This window comes from Poecilia reticulata, linkage group LG1 (genome assembly GCF_000633615.1).
Source record: "Poecilia reticulata strain Guanapo linkage group LG1, Guppy_female_1.0+MT, whole genome shotgun sequence".
Lineage (NCBI taxonomy): Eukaryota > Metazoa > Chordata > Actinopteri > Cyprinodontiformes > Poeciliidae > Poecilia > Poecilia reticulata.
Window position 1 is genome coordinate 25,461,168 of NC_024331.1, and position 24,762 is coordinate 25,485,929.

Genomic DNA, 24,762 nt, shown 5'->3' on the forward strand with positions numbered 1-24,762 from the left:
AGCATTAGCTTCCACTACATGCCACATTGGTGTAGCATTTAGCATTAGCTTCCACTACATGCCACATTGGTATAGCATTTAGCATTAGCTTCCACTACATGCCATGTTGGTATAGCATTTAGCATTAATATTAGTTGCATTAGTGTAACTAATATTTAGTTTAACTGTAGGATTACCACAACTAGCTTTTTAGATGGCAGTGCCCACAATTGGGAAGAAAACTAATGTATTATTTAGGAACATATAAATGAACCTAAATTTGATGTATTATCATTAATAATATAAAGGTTTATATTTTTGCTAGCATGATCTACTGCCATCTTTTTCTCATGTTTACTGAGCAACATGCTGAACGGCTCGCCGTTTATCCTGGTCGTGCCCCAGACCAAGCAGCTGCTGTAACCGCGTGACGCCATGCAGGCGGTTTGGTCCGACTTGAGGGAAACCAAATGAAGATGTGACATCTTTCAGCACTTCCTGCCCAACTGAATCAAGTCTCCCAAACTATCCTGGTGTGGAAACATCCTCAGACAGAAACCGTGTCAGCCCGTCAAATTTTATAGCGAAACTAAAGGTTCCCAGCTGTGCAGAATGAGACCACAAATTACAACTCTAATGTGCAAACTGAAGCCACAAAGTCCATCAACGTTGCATTTTAGCTGTTACGATATAATTTAGGGGTTTCAGAGATATTAAGTAAAACAGAAAAACGTCATCTTGCTTTTCTGAATGTGAATTCTGAGACTTACAAGATGCTCCACTATCAACACAAACAGTGTTTTTATACATTCAGCATATTAAAAAAAACTATTTTCCAGTAGAAGTGGAGCGGCCGTTGCAGTTTTGTCTGGTTTTCCTGTTGACTGACCTGGCTAGCAGAGCCTGCAGCTCCTCCTCCTTCTTGGTCAGCTGCATCTTCAGCTCCTCGATCTGCGCCTGAAGCTCTGCGATCTGATCCTGCAGGTCGGTGGTCTCCGCATCCAGTTTACGTTTGGCCTTTTCCAGCTCCTGTCGCGTTTTCTCCTCCTTCTTTAAGCGCTCTGAGGACGATCACAGGCATCAATCTTAAAATTCTGGTAAAATTGTGTCTTTATTCTCCTAATATTACTATATTTTTGCAATTAAACATAAAATCTTGGAGCCTCGTCCTAACACTGTAGTATAGCTCATGTTAAGGGGTGATTGAAATAAAATCCACTTTTTGAAAATATTTGTAATTTATTTTTAGAAAAGAAAGTGAGAAAAAATAATTTACAATTGGAAATGGTATCTGGTATGAAAAATCTGATTTTATTTTTACTCATATATGTCACTCATATGCCCTAATCAGCTCTGGAAAACCACTTAAGATGTTCAGTTCCTATGACTTCACTTTTTATAGGTTTATGTTTGAATAAAATGAACTTTGTTCTTTTATTCTATGAACTTCTGACAACATGTTTCTGAAGTTACGAGCAAAAATTTTATATTTGCAGAAAAAGAGAAATGGTCAAAATAATGAAAAAATGCAGAACCTTCAGACCTCAAATAATGCAAAGAGAACAAGTTCATATTATTTACAAACAACACTGATGATTTAACCCAGGAGGAGTTCTGAGGTCAATATTTGGTGGAATAACCAGGGGTTTTTCAATGGTATTCATTTTTTCCAGAGCTTTATATGCTTCATAAAATACAGCAGACATAAGAAAATAAAGAAATGGAGATTTTAACTTTGAAGAGTTTAACTTTGTTTCAACTTTTATAACATCTGCAGCTTCTCCTGACGGATATGAACGGACCTGAGCTTCTCAGGAAGAAGAAACGATGCAGAACCTTCTTGTCATTGTTTGGTAATTAGAAACTCACCCTCAAGATCAACCATCATCATCTCCTGCTTGTTCTTCACTTTGCCCAGATTCTTGGCCTTCTCCTCTTCCTCTGCCAGCTGGGACGTCATCTCAGCGATTCTGTCCTCCACCAGTTTTTTCTCCTGTCGACCAAGAAGGAACCCAAACACATAAAATTCTGAAAAGTCTGATGAACTTCCTGTTTGAACAGGAAACGCTCCTCACCTTGAGAAACTTTGAGTTTTGGTCTTCCAGCAGCAGAATGTCCTCCTCCATCTTTTTGATCTTCGCCTCGGCCGTCACTTTGTCCAGCTGCAGCTTCTGCCTTGCAGCTTCCTCTTCGTCCAGCTGCTCCTCCAGGTCCTGTGGAGGGAAAAGCAAAAGTTTTGACTTTTTGAAAAGACAACCCAGCAGTTTGTGAATATCAGAAGATAAAAACAAGGGCAGCACAGACCTGGATGTGAGACTGCATCTTCTTCTTCTCATTCTGCAGGCTCTGGTTCCTCTCCTCCTCCTCTTCCACGCGGGACTCCAGGTCATGCAGGATTTCCTCCAGCTCTTGCTTCCGAGAGAGGAGGCGAACTCTCATCTCTTCCGCCTCGGCGAACAGTTCGGTCTCTGCATGCAGCTGCTCCGCCAGAATATTCTTCTCCTCCAGGAGCTAAAAGAAGAAGAAGGATCTACAGTTTGGCTTCAGGACTGTTACTTTTTCTAACTCAAATTAAAATGAGGTTTATTTCAAGTGTAAATATTTACATTCAGTAAGAAGTAGGGCTGGGAGGTTTAGTTTTGATTAAGAGCTGTGGGACAGTTTGGCCTTGCAGATCCGTTTTGCTGCTGCGGAGGTTTTTAAAAAGCTGCTACAGACTTTTTGATTTCCCCAGGCTTTTACCTCATTGAGTGTCATATGTTTCTTTTAAGCTCTGTGTAGTTTTAAAGTTGATTTTTATTGTACAGCGCTTTGTGATTCATATCTCTGAAAAGCGATTTTTAAATAAAATTTACTAATTAATCGCGTAGATTTTAACTTGTCAGAAAACATTTAACTCATTTAATTTAATCTACTTTTAAATACTAAGGTTCAAGCAAGAATCCTTCCATTCATGCATTCCTGCTGCGCCCGTAAATCTGACTAAAAAACAACAAACAACATTGATGGATGACAAAGCCGCTCTTATTGGCCCTTTGAGGCTTAAAAAACAACCTGATGAGACGCTGGGAAAGATTATTGTTGTGTGGAAATAATGCAAACAAGAGTTAGTATCAGTGAAGCTTTGCAGCACAAGATAGCGTCTCAATGCTAACCACGTAGCAGCAGATGCTAATATCAGCGTCTACAGTCCACATTTCTGTAGACGTTCCTAAAAGGTTTGAAAACAGAAGTTTGCATCAATCTGATGGTTGAAATTATAGACTAAATAACAGATTAAAAACAATAAATACATTTGCTGTTGAGCTCATGTGGCTATTTAAGTAGCAAAAAGGGGTTTTGAATTAAAATGTTGATTTATTTACGTGTAATTTTTGATTAAAATGTGATTCATTATTTACAGACTCTGATGTGACCGTGGTTAGAAACTTTAATCGGCCTGCAGTGAGCGGATGCTCTCACCTGCTGGTGTTTCCTCTCCATCTCCACCAGCTCGTTCTCCACCTTCAGCTGTCTCTCCTTCACCTTCACCAGCTCCTCGTCTTTGGCCTGCAACTCCTCCTCCTGTCTGGTGACCTGAAGCAGCGGCTTCACCTGGAACAGAACCGGAACCAAACCCATGTCGCTCTCCCTCGTTCCTTCGGTTTAACTCTGCGCTGCTGCAGCTCAAAGTCTCACCTTGGTGAAGAGCCGCCACCACTGCCAGTGCCGCAGCTTCAGGTAAGCAGCGCAGTTCCTCTGGAGGACCTTCAGGGCGCTAAGCTGCTGCTGCTTCTTAGCAAAAGCTCTAAAAAAGAAAGAAGAGAGAGAAAAGAAAGGAGAACAGAGAAAAGAGAAAGGTTCAGGGTTCGAACGTTTATCCCCTCAGTAAAATTCAAGCACTTTTCAGGCATTTTCAAGGAAAGATTTCAGACTTTTCAAGCACTTTGGACATAAAAAAAGACAGTTTCGGTTCACTGTTATACAAAATTACTTCTTAATATTATTAATAATGTCTTGTGATATTATTCTACATTCTACAGAACTCATAACTAAAATATAATGCTTTGAAACGTTTCACCCTGCACACAGAGAACCAGCCACTAATGTGGCGTATAAAACATAAGACAACTTTTATTTCAATTACACAGATTAATAAGTAAGTGAGCAGTTAGGAATAATAAACATTCATTACACTTAAACGACACAAACAAATCATGCTGAAGTAAATTAGCTTCCTGCTCAAATTAAATACTTAAACATAATATATAAAGAAGGTAAAAAACCTCTAAAAAGTGTTCTTCAGTGGAATGAGACATTTTAAAAAATGTTTTGTTTCACTGGCAGATTATGTCACTAAATGTTAATGAATTATTTATTTAAAATAATCTTCTATATCTCGATTAAAAGTAGTAGAAACTAGACCAAAAATACTCATTACTTTTTTCCACAGGCAAAGTTCTGAATGATTTAAAACATAATTAAAAATATAATCAAAATATGCAGAAATCTCAAATATAATTTCTTGAAAATTAGAAATTCATGGTTTTTAAGTGAAGATCCGGCTCTTACTTGCGAGCTAAATATCCGCGGCACACGGACTGGAAGTAGATGATGATGTCGGTGATCTTCAGGTCTCGCTCCTCCTCCAGGTGAGCCAGAACTCCGGTTCTGAAGAAGATCTTACTCTGACCGATGCGGAACAGGTTGGGGTCCAGCTCCAGGGCCTGAATCTGAGAAAACACAAACAAAACAGAGAGCAGGGCTGAGTGATACATCGGTTTTAACGATTAATCGAATTTTCTGTTCTTTGAGATTCCATTTTCGGAAAATCTGGATTTTTTTTCACCAATCAGTCTGATATTAGCTTCGATAAGCAAGTTTTACAACTTCTATTTATCCCAACTTTGAATTTATGTCAACTCAAAAAAAGAGTGATTGAAATAAAAGCCAGTGTCATTAAGAAAATATAAAATAAGAGTTATGAAAAGAGCCGGAAATCAACAGGAAAAAAGATGTTACCATTCTCTCACAAGCCTGTTTCCCATCCATGAATCCCTTTGGAATGGCGTTGGGGGTGAGAATCTCATATCTGCAAATAAAAAAAAGACACAAATATAAAATACTTACACCAAACGGGTGTAAATATTTATTCACGCCACTATATTCTACATGGGAACTAGAAACTCTGCAGTTCTTCACCTCTGTCTGAACTCCTGGAAGACGATCCGGTTGGGGAAGCCCTGTCTGCAGATCCGAATTCCCTCCAAGACGCCGTTACACCTCAGCTGATCCAGAACCAGGTGAGGTTCTAACTTACCAGCCTGCGGACCCGAACACATTCAGCATCCCAGACACAGGAAAAGACGAGAGTCTAAAATACAAGTTATGATCTGCAGGGGGGGAGTTTACTCTTTTCTCGTGGTTGGGGATGATGCAGCGGACAAAGTTCGGGTTGGTGTTCCTCAGGGTGGCCATGAGTTTGGTGAGTGACTCTTTGTAGAGCTGCCCCACCGTACGAAACATTCCCTTCTTGGTTTTATAGGTGGCGCCAAACGCCGTTTCGTTCATCCCAGCCACCTGGTCCAGACCCACGATCCGGTCCACTGGTGGGGACACAGAGAGAGACGGAGACCGTCTGTCAGGACGGCAGAGGCTTACAGCATCGCAGCAGCTGCGTTTCCATTAAACTTACATAAACTGGAATTACGAAAATAAATCTGCCCAATAGAAACGTGGCAATTTTGAAAAAGCGCAAGTTTTTGCGCTTGCATAACCATGTGATCAACAACAGGATGTTACTACTGCCGGAAAAGACGAAGAGGACAGGAAGTAAAAGGAGGCAGGTATGGGCGGGCAATGGAGGGCATTGCCTGCCCGCAGAGTCGAGGTGGGTTTTTTATTTTTAGGTCAGACAACTTTCTGTTATTCCTATATCGATCTTATACAGTAGGGGCTCCTGCACTTCCTGCATCTGTGCCCTTTTTTCAGCTGTTACAACTGTTTAATACAGTGTTTTTCCGAGCCGCCTTTAAACGCAACATGAGCGCTGAAGAGCTGATGTCGGTTTAACACCTTTGCACAGCCGCGAAGCAGACCTGCTGCTGCTGTGCAGAGCGCCGCAAGTGTGTGTTAGTATCATGGCAGAAAACCAGCAAAAGGCAAAGAAATTTGCAGTTCCTCTCCTCCAAGATAACAGTTGAGTAATGCTGTTGATGCAGATAATGTTAGCTAAATAATGCCAATATATCACGTTATGGTTGTCGACAAATATAAGCTACTGATGTTCTTATCTACGCTCAAAGGTGGATAGTATGGTTACATTTACTTGAGTAATTTTTTTGTAGAAAAGGTACTTATGAGAGTAGTTTTACTGAAGTCTACTTCTTTCTTTTACTTGAGTAATACTACTATGTATAGATCGGTCCTGCATTTAAAGAAACTAGAGGTGTGCCGATTGATCGGCCACCGATCATAATCGGCCGATTTCCATGAAAAAGTGTATGATTAGTGACCGGCGATCATTGTCTCTTGTTGCCGATACCGATCACCTGCATCTCATTTCCAACCTGCCTGTGCAGCTGGTCTCCTCTTTCCTTCACTCTGCGCAAACGCGCAGCAACAAATCCAAAGTGATGTGGAACTATAACGCACTAAGTGAATGGGGAAGTTTGCGTGTTGCGGCGGAAAATTGAAGCACGTCAAAATGCATCAACACAACGAATCTAATATGGCATAAAAACAATGCCATACTTGACGGAGTTTGGCTACATCGAGGCTCACTGCAGTAAAAAAGACATATGGAGGATCAGATAGCAGGTAAAGCAGCGCACAGCTACAAACACTCACCCGGATTATTAGCATGACGGTCAAAAAGCTAAACAAATAACCCGCAAAATTATTTAAGTCTTCGAGCTGCGATGTAAGACGCTGGTTCTGTTCTCGCTGTTGAACCGCTGCTAAGCTACAGGTAGTAATATTTCACAGACGGAGCACCGCTTCTGTTCCACTTGGTAGTGACTCACACCGAACCTCTGCTTAAAGCTGCAGCATCTAACCTAAAAAAATAAATTTTACATACGTATTAAAACTTTTGCTGTCCTAACATGAGACAGAAAATCTCTAAAAAAAAAAAAAATAATCATCTCCTCTCTGCTCTGCATAATTACTCCGCTCAGTCAGAAACAACCAATCAGAACTAGCAGTAATCAGCTAGCCGCCATGCTATCAGGAAGTTTTCATTCAGTAACTCTGGATTGTTTATTGTAATGGATCCTGTATTTGCCTTTGAATGTTAAGTTTTATACTTGAATTTTGTGGCAATGTTGAGAGGTTTTATTTTGGCTCTTTGCATTATTTAGCCTCTTCAGAGCCTTCATATGTTATCAGTCTGTTAAAGATAGTATTATTGATAGCAGTACAATTTGCACAATGCCTGTTGTGTTTTTTTTCTTGGGAAAAGTTACTAAAAACAAGTTTTTGTCTAAATTAAGGTGAATTCATGGTTCCTTTTTCCACATAATGTAACCGGTAGTGTTTATGATAAAAAAATTATAATAATAATTATGTGATCGGCATTGGTGATCGGCCCTCATGGGTGATCGGAATCGGCAGGAAAAAACCTGATCGGAACATCTCTAAAAAAAAAACAGATTTCAGAGATTAGATTCTTAAATTTCTGCAACATGAGCAAATGTTTTATACAAATTTGAGCACAATTAGGCAACATTATAAACGTGTCACTGTTTACATTCTTACTGATTATTTTGTATTAATAAACATGATTATTTTATTTGAAATGTTACATAAAGGCTTGTTCATGTATTTACATTAAAGTAAATACATAAACAGTTTTGGGCACATTTTGTAATGGAAACGCAGCTGCTGACATGAGGTTTCCAAACGACCAGCAGCAGAAAGGTAAATAAGAACAGCAGCAGTCTAGGACTAGAGCTAGAGCTTCTGGACATGGAGGTGAAAAGCGTTTGGCTGCATCTACTGGGTCTCCTCCGGGTTCAGAGGGAAGCGCTCAGATCCTGGCATCACATTCCCGCTAACAGCTGAGATTCTCAACATTTTAATTTTTTCAGGATGACTGGCGAGGGTTAAATAATTTCAGAAGTCCCAAAAGTCTAATTACAGTCGCTTGAACATTGTCACATTATGACCACAAACTTTAAAGTTTTATTATAAATTTGTGCAACTGACCAACAAAAAGAAGGGAATAATTATGAAGTGGAAGAAAAAGGAGAATCAACAAATGAAAATCTAAAAAATGTGTCCAGAAGTCATGTAGAGGGAATGTGGAAGAAGCTTATCTACAAATAAACTAAACAAAAATCAAAGACTGAACAGAGAAATCAGCCATAATTAATGAAAAGGTTTAGATTATATTCATGTTAAAATGGCCTAGTCCAATTCCAAGGCTAAATTCAACTGACAATACTTGAAATTAGCTGCTCAGGTTGAGCTATTTTGATAACTTCTGCAGAGCTGCAGCTGATCAAAGGTTGCATGTTATTCTTATATTAAACACCAGCAACATGCCACACTTTACAGATTTTTATTTGAAAAGAGATGTGAGAGCTGCATTTTCCCACTTGATAAAACTCCAAGAAAATATTAAATGAAGTTTGTGGTTGTAAAATGTGAAAATGTTCAGAGGGTATGAAAACTTGTACAAAAAAAATGATTAATTAATTTGTCACATGACACTGAAAAACACAGCTAAACTGGATGTATTACCTCTGTACTGATTTTACCACTGGCTCAATATAAATGATGTTGCATATTTATGCCTTAGCAGGTTCCTTCAAATTAAAAGTCGCAGTCTGGTGGAGGTTTTGCACCTGAGCAAACATGATGCATGGCTGCAGGCTGGAGCTTTAATTATGATCTCAGAGCAAAAGAGAAACACCAAAACCCGCATCTGGTTTTCATTTTTGCAGCTGCAGCGAGAGATCGTGTCGCTGAATATCCTTTGGTTGTTACGGAATGTCTTTCTCATTACAAAACACCAGGACTACTTTAGCTTAAGCTCACAAAGATACAATTAAAACACACTAATTGAACTAAGGGAAGCACATCATTCTAGTTCCCAACTAGGCGCTGCTGCTTTTGGCCGGGTCAGAGGAGCCATGCAGCCTGGAAGCAAATGGGAGCCACTTCAGATACGACATGATGCACAGCACCAGCTACAGGCAGACCTGGGCAAAAATACACCAACATGCTCCAAATCATCCGGTTTAACAAGTGATTATATCCAGCCTCTGATTTATGATGCAGTAATTCATATTTTGGCCCAGTTCTGCTGCGGTGCCACCCAGTCATTCACCTTCTGGCTCATCCAGACATGTGACATTGTCATAGAATGAGGCCCTTTGAATGGTCTGAATATCTACAACACAGAGAAGAAGAAGGAGGAGGAGGAGGTGTTGAGTGTGAGTTGTTTTTTTCAGATGTCAGAAAAGTGCAACAAGTCAACAACAGAAGAAGCTTTTAGTAATAAAATGTCTGGAAGCTTCAGATCTGAGGAAAAGATGATCCGTCTTATAGGTTCAAATATTTCATATCTTAAACATCTTAACTCAAATAAACACAAATAGCAGTTTTATTTACTAATGCCTGGTTCACATAGCAGGGTATGTATTATAAGCCTGGCGGGCCACCAGGCTTTACTTGTGCCCCCAATAAGCAGGCTGAGCATTGCTTATTTATTTAAGTTTTTTTTTTTTAATGTTTGCATTTTTAAGATTTTGGTATTCAGGTATTAATCTTCTAATCTTTCAATAATGCATAATTATCAAGTGATATTTTCTAATTTCCTGTCAACTTTAAGTATTTTTTAACTCAAAAACACGGCGGGCTGCTGGGTGAATGACTGTCCTAGCACCCAACCTCCGGGCTTAGCAGGTTTTCTGGGGGAAACTTTGCACAGCGAGATTTTAAAGTTTCGGTCAAATTTCAAAACCTGACAGAATTCACTCATGATAATAAAAAATTATAGATTTAACAGGTTTGATCCTTTCAGCCACATAGACCAATTTTATTCGCCAACATTCAGATGTCAGACGGGAATCAACATGAGTTCAGAGTAAACGAACATGGCTGCCGAGGAAGAAGAAATGGAGATTGTTTGTGGACCAGAAAAAACAAAAGGATGTCTGACGTCCATCGTCCATCGTTTTGTCTTCTGTTATGATACCCTCCATGTTTTCATCACACTGCTTTCTGATTGGTTACACGTCACATTTCAACAGGATGCGTTCTTGTTTGTCCTCAGGAGACAACATATTGGGGCAAGACGATCCAACATGCTGAATATCCCTGATCTTAGATTGGAGCGGTTATCTTGTCTGTTCGAGTGGAAAAGATCACGACAGATATATCTCCTAATATTACATTAAAGGAGAATTATTATGAAAAATTCACATTTTGCACATTTACTTCCATTTGGTCAGCTGGTGTCATCGCTGTATTCGCTGTACAACGGCTGCTGGAAAAGACAAGAGTTTTGTAGGGAACCACTTTCCTGCATTCTTGGTGGTTGTGCAGGAGGCTCCACTTCTGCTTTTCAAAGATGTATGGTATATAATTGCAAATTTTTTTGCAGCCATTTTCACGTGTGAGTGTAAACATTGAGTTGGGGGCGTGGTCAGCAGCAGCGTATTTGGATTTAAAGCGACAGGAGGCCCTTAAACAGCTGAAAATAGGCAGAAGAGAGCATAATAAAATCTCATTATCTAAGAATGACTTTGAGCAAAAAGGTTCATCACAGGGCCTCCTGTCATCAGTACGTTTTGTATAGCCCACATATCTATCCTAACCGGTTCCAGGGAGCATAATAGGTCACCTTTAAGAGCCATCCTGATAATCACAGCGTCCTTAAGACTGTTGGAAGGGAAAATCGGCATAAAAATCTTGCTGTGTGAACCAGGTTTAGGGTAAAACAACTTATTACGCCAGTTTGACCCCAGTAAGTAAAATAGTAATTGCCCACCCTTGTTAATTTAGGAATTAGCAACAATTAACCACCAACCTGATCTGTACAATGAAATGTAAGATCAAAACATTTAAACAGAATCTGTCTAATAACATAAATAAGGATAAACCATCTCATAAAAATTAACATAGGACAGATTATTAATGCATCTCAGAGCATTTTTCATCAGTTTAATGAATATGATGCAGTTTGGCACCTTTAAACCGTCTGAATTACGTCTGCGACTAAAGGAAATAAACCTCCTTCCAGCTGAGCTGACACTGAGGATCAAAAACCTGGAGAGAAATCTGTTACCTGATGGATGTGAAGACGACATATCAATGCCTCTTAAAGGCCAAACAAAACAAAAAAACTGTTTTGATCATTTTAAATGGACTTCCAAACTGAAAAAGTTAAGTCTCAAAACAGGAATGAGGTGATTATTCATAATTTTATTTCCTCATGTCTAGACTTCTGTCACACGTCTGCAGCTGGTCCAGAAGTCTGCAGCCAGACTTTGAACTGGAACCAGCAGCAGAGCTCACATTGCTCCTGTGTTAATGTCTTTTCAATGCTTTATCACTTCATAATGGAGTTCAGGTTAAACTGCTGACTTTAACTTTCAGCAGCCTGCAGAGTCAAGCTCCTTCCTAATGAACTCCAGGGTTCAGATCCTCAAATCAAAAGTTAGTCTTAATCCAAGGGAACAAGTTTAATATTTTAGAGAATCACTCCTCAGCGTTTTGCACAGTTTCCTTAGAAACACTTCAAATATTACTGGATATTATCTGCATTTGCTTATTTTGTCTTTTTAATTAAATTTTATTATGTAAAGATTTGACATTTTGTCTTCAAGAAGCACTTTGACAGTTTTATTTTAAGAAATTAAATTAATAGAGTTTTTGACATCTGTCTGTCTGGGCAGGAAGACACCATTTCAAAACCTGTGGGACGCCAGCAAACCAAGCTGTAGAAATATTATCCACAGATGTAGAAAACATAGAACAGTGAAGATCCTTACTCCTTTTTACCAGAATAAATAATAAGGTGCAAAAATGACACTCATGGGAGAGTTTTAATGTCTTAAGCTCAAGCAAACCTGTGTTATGGAAACCAGCAGGTCTGACTCTGACTGGCTCCAAAAGGCAGTATAAAGGTTGTGGAGTGGCCTCGTCAAAGTTTTGACTTAAAATGGATGCTGTGAAAATCCCTGCCCAAGCTTTTTTTTTTTACTCTTAATGAATTAAATTATCATTTAAAAAAATTTTTTTTTTCCTTCAGGTTATATTAAAACTTGAGCTCAAACATCTAAACCATTTCAGAGTGTAAGGGGATAAAACCCCTTTTCACAGCTCTGTAAATAAGCAGAAGGCTACAAACACATGAATCTGACTGGACGTGGTTTTTAAACCGTTTCTTTCTAGCTTACGTTGAGATTTAAGGAAGCAAATTACCGTCTTTCCACAGTTCAGCCACGAATTTGTCTGTTGATTGATGAAGAAGCGTAGCCACATTGTCGTTAAGAGGGTCCATGTTCTTCATCAGCCACTCGTCTGCCTTGTAGTCAACCTGAACAAGAAACAGGCTTTAGTTTAGTAAAATGCAGAGAAATAAAAGTATTTTGCAGTTATTTATGATGTACAGTACATGCAGTAGAGTAAGGATACTATAAAATACCCCAAATATCTTTCAAGGACATGGTTTCATTGAGATTAGGTTAACTATAACTTAACGTAAGATCACACAAACTCAAACTGATTATTGTATATACCAATTTCAATATGGCTGAAAAGCCAGCTCAAACTTTTTTCCTGGAATGGATGGGTTTTATTTTGGAAAATTATTTTTCTAGTTCCAATTTGCTCAATTTTATGTTCTTTGGAAACGGAGCTGCTGCTTCATTTGCATCTGAAGTAAAACTCTCACTTTGCTGAGGCCTTTTTTTTTTTTTTGGTTCATCTCCATTGATAACTTTTACATCATCAGTACATCATTGTTCTGAAATATTCTATTGTAAATCCAAAAGCCACGTAAATATGAACAGATGTGAACCTCAGCAGGTCTGTCTGTTCGGCCAATCCAGTTTTTTACTGCCAAACATTTCTGACCAAACAGGCCTTAGTGTTCACTGGGAATCCCACAAGAGAAGACGATGCATCATTGTTTCAAACAGCTATTCAAAGATAAAGATTTGGCAGCTGAATCAACATACAATGAGGAGTCATTGGAAGCTTAATTGTGACTTAATAGAAGCTTAATTTTCTAACAAATCTGCTTCCAAAAGACAAAATCGATTGTCTACTAAATGTGGCATTTAGAAACCCAACCAGTAACGAAGCCTACCCTCCCAGCATAGTGGATGATGCAGAAGTCAGCCTTGTCTTTGAGCTGCCTGGGTCTCTGAAACTTGGTGTGAGTTCCCTGCTCCTGGATCAGTTTGTCTACAAAGGTCTTGTCTGTGGCTTTGGGGAACCAGCACTCCTCGTCCAACAGAGCCAGCACTCCTGGAGGGTTCGCCTGGAGGAAAAACGAAAACATTTCATTCCCACGGTAGAGCACAGTAATGCAGTCTCACCTACACAAACACATGATTTATTCATCATCCGCTGTGTCTTTCATATCGTAACCTTCCTAAAATAACGGCCTAAATCACTTCTTTCTAAAAGATGATTTAGGCAAATGGTGACAATACGGTTCCTTGAAAACTTATTCAAACCCTCTCACCTTTTCCACCTTTACATGAGAGACTGACACAAAGGAGAACTTGACACATGGCTCAGAGGTTTGTTAGAGAATACTAGTGAAGAAAACAAATCATGAAAATCAAAGGATACAGCAGAAAGGGCAGGGAGAAAGTTTCCCTTCCAGTGTGAGACCGGTGCTAAACATACACCCAAAATGAAATGGTTTACTTCAAAGTTGTGTTTATTTTAACAATACAATACATGTGAAGTTTGTCAACATTTTTTTATTTATTCTTTGAATTTACTTCATTTAGTCAAGTTATTTTCCAGACATTTATTCAAATATTAAGTTCCGTTAGTTACCATAGCAACCGGTAACCAACAACTCCTCCCCCTTTTTTTCCTGTTGCTGTCGGCAACTGTGGTATGTATTGGAATCAGCTCTGTGTTTTCTTTACAAGTATTACATTTCAACATGTATTTTAGACAAACTTAGTCATATAAAGTGTTTCATGAGTAATTTTGTTACGTCTTGAATAATGTTTTTAACTGTTATTATTATTAATGTTGTGCATTTTAGCTATGTTTAATTTTACAAATGCTAGTTGCTGCTAACTGCTATCAACTTCTCATTTGGAGATATTGCTCTGTAGTTTGTGGTTATTTAATGAATAGGGGCAAAAGATGCTGGACTGATGATAACCACCAAAGTAATGTGGTTTGACCACATTACTTTGACCCAAAGTAATATTAAGAGACACTGTAAGAGGTGAAAAGAGTCGGTTTGCAGACTTCTAGTCCATCACATAACATCAGAATAAAATGGAATACAGTTTGAAAATATGAAGAGTTCAGCATGTATTTAAAGCTTCTGCTAACGCCATCCATATCAGGCTTTATTGTCACTAACCGGTCTCTCGATGAGGTCGATGCAGGGCTGCAGGTCCAGGCCGAAGTCGATGAAGCTCCACTCGATGCCCTCCCTCTGGTACTCCTCCTGCTCCAGGATGAACATGGTGTGGTTGAAGAGCTGCTGCAGCTTCTCGTTGGTGTAGTTGATGCAGAGCTGCTCGAAGGAGTTCAGCTGCAAATACAAGCAAGAGAAAGACTATCAATTTAAGAAAACTCCAAAAAAAAAACCTATACAGAGGCTTTCAAAAGTATTCATACTGCTGAATTCCACCTGAGCTGTGGATCTTGTCTGCATCTCTGATCAGTATTCTCCTAAGTTTATATGTGCTAGTAGATTTACAGTTGTGCCATACTCTTTTCATTTCCAGATGATGGACTGAAGGGTGAGATGTTCAAAGTCTAAACCTACTTTAAGCTTCTACACAACTTCATCTCTGATGTGACCTGTGTTTTCCTTGGACTTCGTGATGCCGTTTGCTCCCCAATATTCTCTTAACCGACCTGTGAGGCGTCACAGAGCAGCTGGATTTGTAGTGAGATTAGATTACACACAGGCGGACTCTGTGTAGTCATTAGAATCAACAGGCAACTTCTGAAGGCAACTGGTTGCACTCAGAGAAAAGGGTGCTGAATATTATTACACATTACACTTTCCAGTTTTTTAATTTGTAAAAAATGTTATTAATCTGTTTCCATTTGCGTCATGTGTGTCTGGTGTTTTTGTCTCGACTAGCCCTTTTTTGGAGGACAAATCTGTTTACAGAAACGTCATAATTAATTTTACTTGTTGCTTTGTTTATTTATCTTAGATATTTAAAATGTCTTCCAGTTCCAGTGTTAAATGTTCATTAGAATTTAAAGTTTATTGTTCATTGAGAATGTGTTCTTGCATTAGTACGCCGTTACCACTATATTACTTCAAAATGGTCTCAAAAACAACAAGATTATTGTTTATCACAATACAATTTATCGTCCAGCAAAGTTTGTTATAGTGACAAGGCCCAATCATATACAATTAATTTCCTTTCTACTTCATGATTAATATACCACTTTGTGTTGGTTTTTCACATTAAAATCCAATGAAATACATTTATGTTTGTGGTTGTAATGTGACAAAATATGGAAAAGTTCAAGGGCTATAAATATTTAGCAAGTCACTGCAAGTCCCTCAAAAGCAGGAACAATACTACTTTTAGAAAAAGGAACAAAGGAAAATTCAAACCTGGAAAATTTCAAACCCAGCGATGTCCAGAATACCAATGAAGGAGGCGCCCTGCCGCTTGGTTCTGTCCAGAGCTTTGTTAATGCGATGAACCAGCCAGCGGAACAGGCGCTCATACGTTGCTTTAGCAAGCGCCTCCACAGCAAAGTCGGCCTGCAGAGAGGAAAAAAACACAACAGCATGAAGACGAAGGAGGAGAGAATAAATTCAAACAGAGCCAGTCAGGACTTAGGTGACCTGCTCCTTGGTCTGGGCTTTCTGGACGTAATCTCGTCCCACTTTGATCCTGGGCGTCAGGATGGCTCTGGTGAACTCCATCACATTCATACCAAGCAGATGACACAGCTTCTGAGCAGCTAGAAAACAAAGATTTAAACAAATAAACATGAAAACAAAGCAGTTTCCATCTACATAATAAGAAAAGGGTCACGAGACTGAAATATGTACAAAAAGTATCTCACATTAGTTTGGCAAAGAGAGCAGAAACAGGAATAACAGCTAATATTTCATCATATAATGCAGAACTCAGATTTTCTTGTCAAAAATAAATGATCGACAATACAGTTTGGCATTACCTGATTAATAATAATCTCTCTCAAATATGGAATATGACTGATAAAATTATTTTACTTGGCTGGAGCTATTATACAAAAACAGAGCCTGATTTAAACCAAAGATGTTTCACTACTGAAAATAAAACACAGCTGCTTTGGTTCTGCCTTCTGTTTCTGCATTTAGAGGTTTCTGGTTGAGCTGCATGATGGGAAGCAGACTTTTATCTTTTTGTTTCACTCTGTTCTAGGACCTTTTGTCTGACAGCACACTTAGAGAAACTGGAAGGCTGTACAAAGCAAATCATTTCTGTTTTAGGGCTCAACAGAAGACTGAGGAGGTGCAGAGTTTATGGTTTCTACACATTTTTCACGTCAAACTCAGATTTTTGGGGAATTCTCTGAATTTTTGAACCAATTGTATGAATTTATATAATTACAAAGTTCACTATAAATTCATAGCAGATGTCGCTACAGTAACCAGGGTTTAAATATGGAACTTATAAAACTAGAAGGAATATAGGTGGTTTTTGGCTGGTTGGTTAGTTGGTTCCTTGCTTGCTTTTAGAAAATGTGAAATTTAATAAACTCTAGAAAGGCAAATGTTTGTTTTTCATCCCCTTACTTTTTTGAACACATTACGTTTTGGAAAAAACTTAATTTAAGTTTATTTTTTAAAATCAGACTTTTCCAGCCATTTATAAATCCTGACAGGGTGGAAAACAGTGAAGGAGTTCATGAAGAAGTTCATGAACGCTCATAGTGAGCTTAATTTAAATGTACTTTACTTCTGGTTGAAAGGAAATAATTCCTCTTCGCCGTAGTCACATGTTGGCTTAGGAGGAATCAGTTCGGCTCCTGATAAAGATAATCTCAGCTGATATTTATTATCAACCAAATTATGTAATTATGTATGTAATGTTGGACTGGAATGAAGTGGATCGAAGTAGTGGAACCCGTTTGTCAAGTTTACATTTGTTTGCATAAATAAACAGAATTGAAATAAGGGGGAGTCTGTGCTTTACCAAGCAGACATAAAGCAGATGGACTTTCTAGAACAGTTACCAGTATTATCAGGCATGGAGGCTTGGTCAGTGTTCCTCTCCTTCTTGAAGATGATGTTCCCAAACTGCAGCACTGAAGACACCACCCTCAACATCGCTGCAAATATACAAATCCAGACAAATCATCAGAAATGTTGACGGCATTTCAAGTCTTTTCACTGATCCTGGACAATACAACTTCAACTTAATTTTAACTTATTTTAAAATGAAGTTAAAAATACTTCATTTTTAACTTACAAAAAATCCACCTGAAAAAATGTTTTTTTTAAATTTTATTTTAATTGGTCTTTAACTCCTCCTCCCTTTCTTTCTTCTAAACGATCTTCATCTTCGCATGCAGATGCTGGCCAACCGGTTTTGAATCTTTTAATCGCATTTACATGAAGAAATGCACCTCTTGTTCTATCATTTATCTTTAGCGCTGAACAGGAAGCAGAACATTAAAAATAAAAAACAAAGTTAGGTCAGAGTGAACTCCTGCTTTACCCAGAATCTCTTCATGTGTGAAGCTCATGATGTGCATGGCCTCCATGGTTTCATGGAAGTTGTCTTTGTCCTGTTGGCCTGGAATTGGGATGTTGCCATTCGACAGGAACCTGTAGTTATTGAACCCTTCCAACAGCAGATCGGCTGTGGAGAGAAAGGAAACGTAAAAAACCTAATCCCCATTAGATCTCAGACTTCCCTAGTTTTCACCAACTGAGTACAAATGTAAAGATGTTTATTAAATTGGCTTATAATTACACTGCGAACATCTAATCTCCCTGTCGAATATTTGTGAGAAAATAATATAAGAGCAAAACACAGAAAACACTGACAAGGACAGAAATTTAAACTAACAAGTCTACAAATTCTCCTGTTTTTCTCTTTCAAAACAAGGAATGACAGCTAAACTTATGTGACAAATATTAATTATTAAACAATGTTTGGGTGAGTATAGTTTTGCTTTGGATATTTATGTTAATCTTATGGTTGTATTCCTCATCTAAATGTATTTAGACATTACATATAAAGCTATTGTCTAAGCTGTATTATTATTATTTTTTAAAGGTTTTGTTGGCTCTAGTGGCCTTTATTTGAAAGTAGTTTGACAGGAAAGAGGGTAATGAGAGAGACGGGAAAGACATGCGGCAAATGTCATCAGGCCGGGAATCGAACCTGTGGCCACCGGCATGAGGAACAAATACATGGGTTGTATTTGGTGCCACCACAGCACCAGCCATATTTTGGTGCCACCACAGCACCAGCCATATTTTCTTTTTAATTAAATTATTTTAGTTGTTTTGTCCTTTGTTTCCCATTTTAAGTGTTGGAAATAAAGCTACAATATTTACTATGTTACCTACATATTGGTTTTGGCTTTAGAAGATTTTTTTTCTTTTCTTTAAGAGTCAAGTTTATTTGTATATCATATTTAAGCAACAAGGCAGCTCAAAGTGCTTTGTATGATAAAAACAATACAGTAAACAACTATGAAATAAGTAATAAACATTACATTTAGTCAAATCCAATAAAAAAAACGTATTACTCTGTCCCAGAAAGAAAAGATTTCCATAATTATAATAAATAAGGAGCTGAGGGGTGTTGTGGTGGCGCAGGGGCAAAGCATAACTCATGTATTGAGGCCTTAGTCCTCATGCTGGTGGTCGCAGGTTTGATTCCCGGCCTGGTGACATTTGCCGCATGTCTTCCCCCTCCTTCCCGTCGAACTACTTTCAAATAAAGGCCACTAGAGCGAACAAAACCTTTAAAAAAAAATAAGGAGCTGAAATAAATACATCTGCCCCTTCACTTAACAGAATTGAGAACATATATTTATTTCAATAAAAGAAATAAAAAGTGTGAGGTAACAGTGTGTGTATTCTGGGACTTCATTTTTGTAAATTATATTACAGTCCAGGCTTTCCAGGAGTCCAGGTCTTAGAGTTATAACAATAAGACGTATTTTCACTTCTTACTAATCCTCTCACTCTCTTCTTACTCACATCTGAGATGCTCTCCAGCTCCGGCCAGCAGCTGGTAAAAAATGTGGAAGGTGCGTTCATCTTTGGCCTGACGAATCGCTCTGGATTTCTCCAGCAAGTCTGACGCAGAACAGTCAAGAAACATAAATCTTTTTCATTCCAGTACGAAACAAACAAAACATTCTGTGACTGACTTATAATGAGGTCAGAGCTTAGAAAGGCATAACATTCCTGAGAGCATCCAAAACAAAGACTGTTAGATGAGTTGATAGATGCTCATTTCCAGGACACAGGATACAGGTTTCGATGTTGGCACCCACGATGTACCCGGCAACATCAAAGTTGATGCGAATGAATTTCCCCTGCAGAGATTAACACAAGATTCATGTTAAAACAAAAACAAACCAATCAATCACTGACATCTACACTATAAAATAATCACCAGTACAGATAACACAGTGGAAGCACGATAAATAGTATCAGATTTATTATTCCACATACTACACATACTCTTAAGGCTCAAAGTAATTGTTTCATTTTGGAAATATTTTGCAAAAGCAGCAACTTGATCTGATTTTCAGTGAGCTGATACATCTACAGATGCCTTTAGAGGAAATATGTGGTGGAACTGGAGGCGTCATCAAACAGCACCCGAAGCTACGTTCACACAGCAGGAAAATGCAACCCAAATAAGATTTTTCATGCCACTTTCTTTTAGGAAGGGTGAAGGTCATAATTTTATCCCATTTAGTCATTATGCACTTCCAATTCATTCCCACCTTTCTGTCTGGGTGTATTATATTGTTTCACTTGATAGATTCTTTATAGCAGAGGTTCCCAAACTGTGCGCGTCCCATAGGGGGGGCGCGGGAAGCCGTCCGAATGAGAAAAAAAAACATGAACGCTGTTTGAGCTGGGTTTTTACCTTAGAATGGCCAACTCTGTTATTCCTCTGTCAATTTGATAAAGTAGGAGCTTCCACACTTCCCATATCTGTGTCCTCTGTCACTTTTATCAGCAGTTAAAACTGTTTAATCCGTTGTTAACATGTGGTGACCTGTTTTTCCGAGTGTTGCCTTTAAACGCAACACTCGCGCTACGACACTCGCGCTGGGTTTACACCTGTGCGGCAGTGAAGGAGAGCTGCTGCTGCTGTGCAGAGCTACGCAGGTGTGTTAAAATCATGGCAGCAAAACGCAAAGAACTTTTCGCAGTTTTTCCCCAAACTAACCGACTGAGTTGAGTAAAGCTGTTATGTTGGATGCAGGTAATGCTAGCTAAAGACGCCTGTAGGGTTGATGTTGTCTATGTCCAGCTACGTACATTCATTTTGCCCCCCTAATCCATGGGGGGGGGGGACCCAGGAGAAAAAGTTTGGGAACCAGTGCTTTATGGTATGATGACGTAGGCCATCTTACTGACATACACTGTTTGCATGAATATAAAACTCTTCAAATGTCCAAACTTTCTTTGATGCACCAGAAGATCTTATGACAGTTATATTAGACTTCATGGTTTCTGCCTGGCTTTACTCACAAAACGTGACGAGTTGTCGTTTTTCACAGTCTTTGCGTTGCCAAAAGACTCCAGGATGGGGTTGGCCTGAAGAAGCTGGCGTTCCAGTTCACCCTGACAAACACACACACACAGGCCGCGTTCAGTCACCAAGGGGTGTGTGAGGTGAGCGGTGACAAACTGAGGCTCACAGACAGGTGGGAAACAATCATGCAGCAGATTTCACAGGATCTATAGAGGCGGAGGCGAACAGAATAAAGCTGAGGGGACATGGCAAAGCGAGCATCACAGTTCAACTTCTGGAGAAAAACTTAGGAAAAGACAACAGGGGATCAAATAAATGTTTCTATTAACCTTTGCTTAAGTTCAGTTTTTGGAAGCAATGACAAAAATCTCCTAAAATTTTTCCCAAAACAGCGGAAGAATTTTTAAAAATAAAATAAAAAACTTTAAAAAAGCCCTGGGATTCCCTGGGCTGCTGCATTTGACCCAGAGATCATGTATGGACAGAAAAATGCATTAAATTTTCTAATTTAGCAATATAAAATGACAAACGTAAACTAAACTACAGCTGGAATCAAACACATTTTTTATGCATATTCTTTCTTGGTCTGAGATTTAAATGTAATGTGTCAAAAAGTGAAAATATGAAGAGCTTTTTATTTCATCAAAAACCAAAAATACCCGGGGGAAAAAAAAATCAGGAAATTGCAAAGAAAAAAAAGATGAAAACAGAAAATGTATTTTGTTGCTATGGTTTATGATATGGGATTCCCCTGTAATCCGACAGAAGATAAAGTAGATAATAATAGATGGAAGTATTGATTTATGACTTAAAAAAAGATGATTAGGTGAAAAAGGATCTTCAGAGGAAACCTTTACAATCTTCACTTGCAGAACATATTTATGATGGTTTTTAGCTTTTTACGGCTCGGTCCGGGCCAAAGGCTCCAAAGCAGCATCTGGTTCTTTAGTCATGTTTAATGGCAGCTGATCCGTTTTCAGTCCATGTCTGCAAATTTCTACAACAGAATGACACCAATAGCATAAAACAAAAGTGTCAAACAGAAGGTCTGCGGACCAGATCCGGCCCATCATAACCATTTATGTGGCCCTCTAATGTCTGAAGGGACAGAAAAATTAAGCTGTGTGCTTAAATATTATTTTATCAGTTAAATCAAATCAGATTTCCTTTGAATAGGACCAAATTACATCATTATGAAAAGGCTTTATTTATTTATTTTTTACATTTTAAGAGTTTCTAATCAAACTTTGTTTTTTTTTATGGGTGGTTTTATGTTAACATTAAGCACCAATCAGCCATTTGAATGAATTTTAAATATATCTATACCTAAACATTCAGTCATGGAAACAAACAAAATGCTTCAGCACATTTTGTTGCGAGCCCATTTATAGTTAAAAAAAATTAGGGATGCACTGATTGCAGTTTTCTGGCCAGTCGCTGACTACCGATCTTTTAAAAAGAATAACCTGCCGATACCAATTTTGGATTATTTTTGCCTGAAATGTTGCTCAGTACAGCAAGAGAGTTGCTGAATTGGGAAAAGCGTGGTGATTATTGTTAACTGGAAACGAGCAGACATGACCTGGTGGGTCGATCTATCAGTCAAACGTCTCCAATGGGAGAGCAGAAGAGGACAGTGGCTGATTTTTAGACCTTCTGCAGCATACATAAGATCGGCTTCACATGTAAAAATCAGACGATAACCGATATCCCAAAATTAAGGAAATCAGCACCGATAAACCAGCTGACCGATACATCTTTTTTAAGGGTGCACCGATTTAATTGCTTATAAAAATTCAGACTTTTTTTACTTGCATTCTTTTTGGACTGGTATCATCTACAGGCGAAACGGACCTAAACATGTAGTTAAAACTGAATTTAAAACTTCTGCTGCGACAAAAGCAGACGATCCCCACACTAAACAGAGAGGAGCTGAAATAGTTACGTGTTTTTATGTTGCCCACTTTAGAAATGCTGAAAAAAATAAATAACAGATTTATGGTGATGTTTTGACAGGCGTTTCCTCTACGCTTCCATCTAAACCTCACTGCGGACTTTGTCGTGGCCAGAGAACCCAAAATGGCCGAGAAAAAAACAGTTTGTGGCAAAAGCAGCCTTCTCCCACTCAGACAGAAATATCTCCACGCACTGAAGGGTTGAGTAAGCCGTTTTCCATGAGAGGGGAACTGAGGAATCAGCATCTCACTTGGGATGTGAGACATTAATGCAGCATTTGGCCAATGTGTGAAGAACTGCTTTTGGGTGAAATTGTGAGCAGCTGGAATGCAGCAGCCCTCCATTGGAGCAGCTGAACGGCCCACAGGGGACGGATAATTCAAACCAGAGCAGTTTGTTTTTACACAAACACAGGTCTGGGGTGAAAAACTTTACCTGGCAATCTTTACTCATCTGTTTGGACCGAACAAAGGTCACATTTAAACAGCTGTCCTCTTCCATTATGCATTAGGTCAAAATTCAGCATCAATTTTAAAGAACAGTAAAAAGTCAATATGACAGGAACAGAGAACGCCACAAAAACGTCCCATCTGCTAAGAAGTCTCTTCATTTCCTTCAATTTAAGCATTTTTCTCCGTAAACTGCTACAAGTGAATCTCCTCTTAAAACGTGGGCTGCTTGGCAGGCTGTGGGGGAAGACTTGGGGACAGATTTAGGCGACCCAAAGAGGATCAGTCACAACTGTCCCAGTAAATCTTCTCAGGAAGAGCAGAGTTGTGTTTGCATTCGCAGTGCTCAACATCTGCTTCAGAGGCCCAACAAATATGCCAAGTTTTCTTCTTCTTTTTTTTCAGAAGCAAGGAAAATAGGACCTGGCCATGTGGGAAACTCATTTGGGGCAGATTCTTGGATGTTCTGCTTGAGTTGCCCAGTTGAGCGATTAAGAGGTGGCGATGTGAGAACCGCCGAACCTCTTCGCTTAAAATCAGTGTGCTCTGAAAGTCTACAGGTTTTAGCTGTGTACAGAAACCACCACAATACCTAAAAACTTTTACAAAATTATTGTTTTTGTTTAAAAAGTAAATTCTTTCAGTTGTAGAAAAAGTGATATAACAAAATCTTCTGGTACCACATAATTAAAACTGCACAATATTTGCTTTCAACACGAGTAACTACAGTTGCCATGTGATTAAATCTGGGAAAGTAAGATTGTACTATTAAAATTTGACTTGGATATTGTTCAATATCAGTGGACTATGCAGATATTGCATGTCTGAGACTCTTATTTTGAAGGAAGAATGCAGGTAGGTCCCAAGTTCTCTGCTTTGTTGACAAACTTACCCAACGGCAACATCCCAACATGTTGGGATGTCCAACACTTCAGTCAGCCTCCATTAGTTTTAAATTGCTGATGATAGTTGTTGTGGCCATTTATGTTAAATTTTGTAAATTGTAATTTCTATCAATTTAGTTTTTCTTTAGGTGACGGGAGGTTTATGTAAATTATTATTTTTTTTTTTACCACTTTTTCGATTTGAAACATCAGATTAATTTTAATTTTCAACTAGGTTGTAAGAAATTTTTAGAAATTGTTCCGTTTATATTTTTGCAAGAAATAAAGTTTTTTTTTTGTTTTTTTTTAAACAATCAAGTCAGAAGTAAGTAAGAACCAAACACCAAAGGCCATTATAGAACATTTTTGGTTTTGGAACAATAGAAGGCAGCGACAGAAGTAAGGTGACAGACAACAAGCAAATTACTTGTAAGCAATGTGAGAATACGATGACTGGGTAATGGTTAGCCGCTAATGACGCCGAGACAGAAATCTGTTGCAGAGCTTCCTATTGACTAACCTGAAGGGAGTCTTTAGCGTTAGCTTCTCCTACATACCATGCTGGTGTAGCGCTTTAGCGTTAGCTTCTGCTACATA

The 24,762-nt window shown here is 38.7% G+C and overlaps 1 protein-coding gene across 4 annotated transcripts in view; it reads right to left on the reverse strand.

Moving 5' to 3' along the window:
- Positions 1-24,762, reverse strand: part of LOC103467583 (myosin-10-like) — a 71,441-nt gene that overhangs the window by 17,370 nt on the left and 29,309 nt on the right. For all 4 annotated transcript variants that reach the window (XM_008414134.2, XM_008414119.2, XM_008414126.2 and 1 more), the window contains 20 exons: positions 20,873-20,965; positions 19,635-19,698; positions 19,358-19,456; positions 17,859-18,002; positions 17,374-17,469; positions 15,995-16,113; positions 15,758-15,910; positions 14,534-14,707; positions 13,283-13,456; positions 12,394-12,508; positions 5,371-5,564; positions 5,161-5,282; positions 4,981-5,050; positions 4,531-4,691; positions 3,658-3,766; positions 3,442-3,573; positions 2,284-2,490; positions 2,055-2,192; positions 1,849-1,972; positions 869-1,040 (listed from right to left, as the gene is read on the reverse strand). In XM_008414134.2, the coding sequence (XP_008412356.1) occupies positions 869-1,040; positions 1,849-1,972; positions 2,055-2,192; positions 2,284-2,490; positions 3,442-3,573; positions 3,658-3,766; positions 4,531-4,691; positions 4,981-5,050; positions 5,161-5,282; positions 5,371-5,564; positions 12,394-12,508; positions 13,283-13,456; positions 14,534-14,707; positions 15,758-15,910; positions 15,995-16,113; positions 17,374-17,469; positions 17,859-18,002; positions 19,358-19,456; positions 19,635-19,698; positions 20,873-20,965 (2,660 nt within the window). The remainder of the gene's footprint in view (positions 1-868; positions 1,041-1,848; positions 1,973-2,054; positions 2,193-2,283; positions 2,491-3,441; positions 3,574-3,657; positions 3,767-4,530; positions 4,692-4,980; positions 5,051-5,160; positions 5,283-5,370; positions 5,565-12,393; positions 12,509-13,282; positions 13,457-14,533; positions 14,708-15,757; positions 15,911-15,994; positions 16,114-17,373; positions 17,470-17,858; positions 18,003-19,357; positions 19,457-19,634; positions 19,699-20,872; positions 20,966-24,762) is intronic.